The sequence below is a fragment of the Mus caroli genome, chromosome 4 (assembly GCF_900094665.2).
Source record: "Mus caroli chromosome 4, CAROLI_EIJ_v1.1, whole genome shotgun sequence".
NCBI lineage: Eukaryota > Metazoa > Chordata > Mammalia > Rodentia > Muridae > Mus > Mus caroli.
In genome coordinates, this window is record NC_034573.1 from 74,032,141 (window position 1) to 74,041,242 (window position 9,102).

The window sequence follows — 9,102 nt, forward strand, 5'->3', positions numbered from 1 at the left end:
GGATTAATTTATAAAGTACTGTCAATTGGTGGCTTAAGAAAGTAAGGTTCTCTCAGTTCTGGAGGTCAGGAACTTGAAATCAAGATCTCCCCATAAAGGGCTTCATGTGATTGGATCCTTCCCTTTGTAGAATCCTTGGCTGATGTCTTTGCCTCCATCTTCACATGGCCATCTTCTCCATGTAGATGGATTGTTGAAATCAGAGGACAGGACCCATCCTAATATAGCCAGGCCTTAACCACAGTGGCAAAGACTCTATTTCTAAATTATATTCTGAGATTCAGGTGGATATGGACTCATAGAACAACACTATTTAAGTGAAGACATGTGCTTGCCTGGTTTGTGTGTGTGTGTGTGTGTGTGTGACTTTGATATGCTGTCTTGAACAACAGTTTGATTGCTTGGCTTCTCCCCAGTACTGATAGTAGTATTCCCTATTAAAATCTCTTTAACTTCTAACTTGCAGAAGCAGATAAGTTCAGCATCCACAGTATCCTATGGAAGGATGCAGGTATACCTTCACAAGAGAGGGTCATTAAAAGATGTCCAAAAGCCAATGGGCTACCAGCATAGTGAGATGGATTTTGTTAGCCAATTACTTCAACTGACAAGGACTGGAGGAAGACTTGTTACAACCTGCATGTTGGTTAATTTGTTTTCAGTTTTGCATGGACAACTAAACTCACAGGATGGCTATATAAAAATATTCTCCTATATTTTTTGGGATAGCATTGGAAATGTAATTGAGGAAAATATGTAATAAAAATATTAAAAATTAAAAAAAAAATGAACTCAAGGTTTTTCAATAAAATAAGCTATCATTTAAAAAAAAAAGAAAAAAACCCAGCAAGAGACAATGAGACAATGCACTCTCTTTAGCTAATTTAAGACAGGACCCGCAGACAAAGCTTTCTTGTTCTGCCCTCCATCCAGATGGGCCTTATTCAGTAAGATAATTTCCATCGGATGCATTTCAGCTCTTTACAGACCTAACAATAATATTACTGCACTGGTAGCATCCCTGAAAAGCCAATTTGGAAGCAGAACACCCCTTTTCCTATGGCATCTTCCTCAGCTCATGAGAAGCCTGTGAATCCCTGAGACGCTATGGAGGGAAAAACACCAAGGTTTCCACAAGGATGTTGTCCAGAGCTCTAATTGCATCTATGATGAGACTCAATAATTTAAAACAGTAAGTCCTGAATTATAACACTTTTCCCAATATAAAAAACAAAGACAGCATCTGCTTGTTTGTTGTGCACCACAGAAACTTATTTATTCACTTTAATTCTGCATTTACACAAGAATGCTATAATAAAATATATGTATACGACTTCTGTTACAAATATAGATAGTATTTAAAGTGACTTTATCTATTCTAATGTAGGAGTTTCACGCTCTAAAATGGGATTGAACACATAATTCCTCACCAGTTGTCTCAGTAAACAGCCCCATCTGTTTCCCTCAGTCTTAAACTATTGTATTGTAAGATGTTAATATACAGCAGTGAGATGAAGTTTCATTAACCCCCTTCATTTTTCTGTCAATTTACTAATGGCATACAACCAAAATAGTTACTAACACACTGTCTTTTTCTATGTCATTAAGATTAATACTAATGGAAAAACAATAGCATGGTACAGTAACATGTTTTCCACGTAGTATCAGTCTGCTACATCAGCATTAGAACATTCTAGGCTCCTTCTCTGTCTCCCATGGCTACATGGATGTTTCCTAGAACTCTAGCCAACACAGGGTAGCATCAGCACTTTACCTATAACAACATGAAAATACAGCAGGTTAAAACTGAAAACAAACACCGAGATATGCACTAAACACAATTTCTTTTTAAAGCTTACAAGGACTGCTAAACAATTTTAGCAGAAAAATATGCATTAGAGGTAAGTAGAACCAGTATGTCACAATTTTAAAACAGTAGACTATTCAAAAGTATTGCAAGCACTTTCTTTTCTTCCTTTGGACTGCTGGATTGAAGAAGTCCTATAAAACTCAAGACTGTCTTCTTTTTTCTAAATTTCCATCTTTTATCCTAATTGGCTAACTTTGTATCATTTTGTTTCCATACTAACAAGATGAGCATATAATAATTTGTCCACATGACCTTAAATTGTTAGATATCTTGGAGATAAAACTGAGGTTTATCTATGCAAATATCTCTTCTTTTTGAGTAGATGACCATGAAATGCAGAGTAAAGGAAAAATGATGTTTGGCTGTGAGTAGCAAACACTCTGTTTTTCGCCCCCCTGTAGTTTTTCTCCGACCAACACAGCACACAAACAAGTCCACTCTGTTACAGTGGCTGGGCTGCTTCAGCTCTGGCAGTCACTTCAAGAGAGAACCATGAGGGTGACGGTGCCCTTTGTCCTCTTGAGGATGGCAACAGCTTCTTCATGGGTCACTCCTTCTAGACTTTGCCCATTGACAGCAATGATCTGATCGCCCCTTTTTAGACGCCCATCTTCTGCTGCTGCTCCCTGCAATTATAAAGTGGGGTTATTTACTTCTGAAAGAACTCAGCCTCACACAAAGAAAAAGAGCCAAACAAGAATGCAAATTTCTCTGCATGTACACATACATGGCTCCCGGTGCCCCATACCATCAGACATGATGAACATACTTTAAAAAGAGGTCCTTCTTCCAAATTGGTTTAACACTGACATTCCAATCTGGTAGTGAAGTTAGCAGTCAACAGAGTAGCTGGAATTTTTTTTTTTTTTTTTTTTGGTTGTTTAGCACAGCAATTCATGGCAACTAAAATTAATAAAGAATATTTGGGCATCTGCCTAGCAGGAATGATTTCATAGAAATGGAGGCTTTTCCAGACTGTAAAGAGGGCCTACAGAAAGACAAAGGATCAGGGAGGAACAAAAGCAGCCTCATCAAACAAAGCTATGGAGACTCGAGAGTCCACAGGTTTGCTGAGACAGAAAGCCCACATAGAGGCTGATCAGGGTAAAGCAGAGTGAGAATTTAAAAGCCAGTGCTGGTCTGGGGAGACTCCGCTCATGAAGTGCTTGTCCAGCATCAGTCAGGCTCCGAGTTCCATCCCAGCATACAGCTCAGACACAAGCCCCCCAGCACTGCTAAGTGTCATTCTTTCTAAGCTTTGCAAAGAAAGACTGCTCAAGCTGTCTTGGTTTTTACTGCAAGGGAAAAGAGAGTCTTCCTATTCCTATAGGCTCTAAATAATTATGATTAAACACAGACATCACTATTTAAAAAAGAACTCCATCTTAGGCATGTACATAGACGATAATTATGCAATTAAATATAAGATTAAAAATATGGAAGAGTTAATGAGGAGCATATAATGATGAAATTCTTAAAATATGTTCTAACTAGCATGCCTTAAATAAATTGTTCCTAGGCCGAGGAAAAGGATTGCATGGCGCTTCTATTCATTGGCAAATGCTGTCTGTATTTTTGGATATACCAATAACTTTAAAAAAAAAACTTACAAATTAAGCCTACAGCTAGTATGCCACAGAACAGCACTTTAAATTGGTTGAAAATAGTAGTGTTTTTCTAAAATAATAGAAACTTCCATAACATAAAGGAGCATTTAAAGAGCCCAAGTGGAATCTTTACAGGCCTGATGTTCACTCTGTTCTTTTCCACTGTAAAATGTGAGATTCTGAGTTTTCTTCTGCAGGAAACCTTGTTCAATTTTGTAGTCTTTGAAAATAGGTCTTAACAACACATTACCAATCATTATATGCATTTCTATTATTTTTAATGACTTCATCAGAATTACAGTCTCTTTATTCTTATTCTAAACATTCTTAAGATAGTTCAGTGGATGACTACAACTATACACAGAGCTTTCTTTTCAAAAGTAACTGAATCCCTGGATTGCAAATAATGCTTTATTATAGACAGCAGGGCTGCTCACTACTCCTCGATTCTTTTTCTCTTTTCAATGAAATTAATGTATAAACACCCTAGTCATAATGTGAGATTAATTTTGTGTATTTTTCTGTACCTACTTTAGATTTCACAACTATAAAAGAACACAGAGGAAAACATGCAAGTTCTTGACAGCAGATATATCATGAAAGTCCATATTCAAAAGATAATCATGTGTGACTTTCTATTCAATAGAGAGGACAGGCTGCATCGATTGTCTCATGTATATCACTGAGAATTTCCATGGAGTTTCAATTTGAACTAATTTTCTCTAAACATAACTAAACCTCAATTAGGGTAAAAACATTTAATAACCTGTTCCTGCAGAGATTTCAAAAGAAAATATCAATGTTAACCATTTGGCGTCACCTCAGGCCTTAAACTAATAAGCTAGCTGCTGACCAGTGTTAATTAATGTCTAGTAAGGAACAGAATGGGTAAACCTTGTAAGCTTGCTTACCTTTGCAAACACTGTTTTAACATAAATTGGTAAGTCTCCATGAGGGCTGCCATAGCCGCCTACAATGCTGAAGCCTAAGCCATCTGGTCCTCGGTCTAGTGTAATGGTCTTAGACTGTGGAGGTCTACAGAAAAAGAAAGGAGAAAAAAAGTTCACAAACACACACACTGACTTGGCTCTGTGCTTTGTGCTTTACCTGATTCAAACTACAGATAGTATATTCTCTATGTTACAGATAAGAAAGATGCTATTTATTGAATGCTTTCATATCACAGAAACTCTCCTTCTTTTTTCAGTTTATTGAGAGGGGATGAAAGTTCAGAGGACCACAATGTAGGATCATAAATGATAGTCTCAACTTCAGACAGGAAAGTCAACTGTGAACAAGATACGGGCAGCATTGAATAACTTGAAAATTTAAATGTGCCCCCTTTTACCTTTTATCTTTTCTAATATATTTCTTTTATATTTAGTGTGTTTTCTAATATATTCAGTATTTTTAATCACAGTTCAATGAAGAAGAGCAAGATGTCCTCTCAAAAATATCAAAACTGAAAACCCAGAAAGTGTAGTAGGGTGAACAGCTGTTTGTAGTATACTCATGTCTGATTAGAATCATCTACTCATCTCTGAGCAGGCATGGTGTTAATGTACCCGTCTGTAACTAGGTAACTGTTTATAATCTAGTCATCTCTGATTAGGTAACTCTCTATAATCTACTTATTCCTAACTAGGTAACTATTTATAATCTAGTCATCTCTGATCAGGCAGTGGTGTGTAACCCACCCAACTGACAAGCTGACTAGAAGCATTGGCACTTTCTACTTTATACGCCCTCTCCCTTTATTTTACCTCTGGGTGATTGCCAGGAACATGGGACAGAGACTGCAATTTTCTCAACAATTTGGTTTGAAAGGAAAAAATGACATACCCCGATAATATATTGCTCACCCTAAATCATCCGGAAATATACTGCTTGATGTCAGCCCAGTGAAAGCAAGACAAGGATTGGCAAGTTCCTGCTGATGACCGGTGACCACACTCACATCTCCTCCAGCAACCACCTGTGTGTGGGCACAGTGAAAGGAGAAACTGTATATTCACCTCGCCTGAGAGATCCCAAAAGATTGCTCCAAAAAATGGACTTAGATTAAAATGAGTGCTTATACTGACTGCTTAAACACTGAAATGATTAGGACACTATTGGAAACAAAGACACTTCACAATGCCCAGGTGCCTTTTAAATGTGCAGACAGTAAAAATATCCTAAATTAAGTTCTACAATTTCCTTTGTTTTCAAATCATGACTTCATTTGCAACTATTTTTTCAGAGATTTCAGAAGACATGCTACTCACAGAGCACACAGGATTCTAACAGTCATTGGCTGCAGAGGTACTGTATTTTTCCCTTTAGATATAAAATATGAAATAATGAAGGCACCAGGATGAAATGATACAGAATGTGTTGTGTTTCGTAATGCTTTCCTGGAGCGCTCGATTTAATCACTGTCGTTCAAGGAATATATTAAGTAAACCAGTAGCAGAAGAGTGAATTGATTTTATCTAGCACCAGAGCTCCTGTGTCCTCAGGCTACCTACCTTGTGAACAGTGCTTGGGATAAAGCCTTACCTGTACTTCAATGGAGCCTGAGGCATTTTTCATCAAGTTAACCGCCTGTGTGTGAGTCATCCCATCCGTGGATGTGCCACAGATGGTGACAATCCTATCTCCAACCTGCAAGACAAGTAGCCAGCATGCAGAGGAGGGCTGGGGCTGACAGGTTAATGTGGTCTTAGACCACTCACAGTGCACCTAAGCTGCCACCAGCTTCTGAAATATAGCAGGAGATCACTAACTCAAATCTAAGAAGCAACTTCAAAAGAGAGAGGTGAGATGGAGTTGATAGTTCTGGGGAAGGAAAAGTGATGAGAAAAAACTCACTCTTCCCTGGTCCCCCGTCCTTCTTTCTCCTGGGAAAGATATTACTTATTAAAACCATAAAGTAGCAGTGCCGTTTGCAAGCCAGGTTTTCTCTGGACATTAACACCATGTTAGATGAGACCATAAGTCAGAGGTTGGCAAACTAAGGGCAGCAAAGCCAAATTGGCACAGTGTCCACTTCAGTTAATCAAATTTGGTTGGAAGACACTATGCTTACTTGTCCTGTGACAGAGCCAAGTAGTTGCAAGAGAGTCCTATGGCCCAGTTTAAGTCTTCGCTGCTGTCTCATAGGAAGTGAATTGAACCTATGGTGCTCGATCAGTTTCTCAGTGTCCATCATAAACTTACAAGTGCTGAGTTATCCCCAAACTTGAAGCTATTTATCTAAGATATGGTTCTTTTGGATATCTTGTTTACAGCTTGGGCGTAAAAGGTTTTCCTTCCAAGAGGCCAAGTTATTGCAGTAAAGTGTACTTGGTTGACAGAATGGTTCAGCATTGGGCCATCCCTTAACCTTGAAGCAAATCTGTATGCTTTACATATGAAGTCATATTTTCATTAAACTTTGTTGAAATTTATAATTAAGTAAAGAACATGTTCCAATTTGGTATGGTCAAGTCAGCATTTAAACCAACAATACATATGAAAGAAGTTTCCTTCTGCACTGTGCTCTGAACACACTTTGTTTTCTCTGTAATAGGTTCCAAAGTTGCAATGTCCTTAAATCTTGCATCTGATCACATCATATTCCCTTTTGCTGTTCTTGATCTTTCACTTAAAGCAAGCTCATCCATGACTTGGCTTACTGTTTAAAGGCAGATTGAAACCCTGAGAACCTCCTGGCTGTAGGTGGTTAGGCTGAGAGGTGGAAACGCCTGCTAGGTTTGCTAGAGCCACTACAGTTAGTAGGAAAACTTACTCTGAGTTTTTGGGTTTGAGCTGCAACACCATTTGGGTGCATCATTGCAATAAATATAGGGACATCTCCGAGCGGGCTGCCCACTCCTCCAGCAATGCTGAGTCCCAGCGAGTCAGCAGGCCCCTGCCATGGAACACACATGCTTGGGTCAAAGCAGTATTCTAAACCGACCTTTTGTTTGTTCATTGACACACAATATTCTATTGCTAATTAGGATCCTCTAGGTATGAGGGTGAAAAATACTTCATTTGACATAGGGAGTTAAGGGGTGGGGGTGGGGGAAGCGTCAGTTTGGAAAGTGAAGCAATTGATACATACTAAATCATGTTGAGATTGATAAAAGGCAGGCAAACTCGGGAACCAAGAGGACCACAAGATTCGAAACCAGATAGGGCCACATTCACACTCAGGACATCACAAGTCCTAGTGCAAGGCCTGGAACACATGCACTGAGCCCACCAAGCTCTGGCAGGGTCTCACAGAGGCCTGCAGTGCACATGAAGCACATACTGATGGCATGCAGTGCTGAGAAGGCTATATCACAGTCCCAGCAAACCATGCCTTTGCGGTCTCTCTTGCACATGACTATAAAATCGTATGTCCTAATGTTCATTCATCAGTACAAGAGGTGAGACGCAGAGAATCATTCTGTGTAAGGGCAGAATAATACTTTGACAGTATAAAATATAAATAATGAATAAATAACTTAAATAGTTTACTCATTAAAATATAGAGAAATATAAGTAATTTTATTATGCTAAGAAATTTGGCAATGACAGAACTACACCATTTCCATTGCTTACAATGTACATATGTATTTTTCAGATGGGCACTATAAAATACTCAACAAAATACAATCAAAAATGCCTTGCAAGATAGCAAATTACCTTTTTTATTTCGACTGTTCTTAGTCCCTGAATTTCAGATGCTACTGTAAAGGCAAAAGCAGATAAGATGTGCTTGTTAAAATACGTTTATGCATATTCCCATTTTAGCCAATGCATGAAGCTGGATGGCACTGCATGGGTATCCTTTTTCAAAAGGGTACACTTGGTTATCAGCAGTGCACATAATTAAATCCAGCTCACACAGAACTCTATTTCTTTTTTTTTTTTTTTTTTTTTTTTTTTTTCGAGACAGGGTTTCTCTGTGTCTCTGTCTCTCTCTCTCTCTCTCTCTCTGTGTGTGTGTGTGTGTGTGTGTGTGTGTGTGTGTGTGTGAGTTTCCTTAAAGGGTGTTCCTCCCATGATCTACAGATTTACAAGGCCTCTTAGGATTTGAATACAAAACTCAAATATTAAATGCTTGCTGCCAAGCTAGGCAGCTATGGCACATGCCTTTAATCTCTGATTTCTAGCCAGCCTGGTCTACAGGGTGAGTTCTAGATCAGCCAGATCTACATAGAGAAACCCTGTCTCTAAATTCAAAAGAAAGGAAGAAAGAGAGAAAGAAAGAAAGAAAGAAAGAAAGAAAGAAAGAAAGAAAGAAAGAAAGCAAGCCAGATGGTGGACTTTGGGGAGTCAATTGGACCATGAGGGCCCTGGCTCCACCTGTGGGTTGATCCACTGGTAGATGACCTTATTAGTAGGTGGGAAGATGAAGAAGCAGGGCCTAGTTAGCAAGTAGGTAACTGAGACACGGGTTTTTTTTTTTAAAGGTATTTTCTTCATTTACATTCCAAGTCCCCCATACCCTTCCCCCCACTCCCACTTCTTGGCCCTGGCGTTCCCCTGTACTGAGGCATATAAAGTTTGCATGACCAATGGGCCTCTCTTTCCACTGATGGCCGACTAGGCCATCTTCTGTTACATATGCAGCTAGAAACACGAGCTCTGGGGGCGGGGGGTTATTGG

The 9,102-nt window shown here is 39.0% G+C and overlaps 1 protein-coding gene across 7 annotated transcripts in view; it reads right to left on the minus strand.

Moving 5' to 3' along the window:
• Window positions 1–1,234: 1,234 nt before the first annotated feature.
• Mpdz (multiple PDZ domain crumbs cell polarity complex component) overlaps window positions 1,235–9,102 on the minus strand; it is a 147,230-nt gene continuing 139,362 nt past the window's right edge. For all 7 annotated transcript variants that reach the window (XM_029476873.1, XM_029476875.1, XM_021161144.2 and 4 more), the window contains 6 exons: window positions 8,137–8,180; window positions 7,250–7,372; window positions 6,019–6,123; window positions 5,340–5,452; window positions 4,389–4,512; window positions 1,235–2,496 (listed from right to left, as the gene is read on the minus strand). In XM_029476873.1, coding sequence (XP_029332733.1) covers window positions 2,350–2,496; window positions 4,389–4,512; window positions 5,340–5,452; window positions 6,019–6,123; window positions 7,250–7,372; window positions 8,137–8,180 — 656 coding nt within the window. In that variant the 3' untranslated portion in view covers window positions 1,235–2,349. The remainder of the gene's footprint in view (window positions 2,497–4,388; window positions 4,513–5,339; window positions 5,453–6,018; window positions 6,124–7,249; window positions 7,373–8,136; window positions 8,181–9,102) is intronic.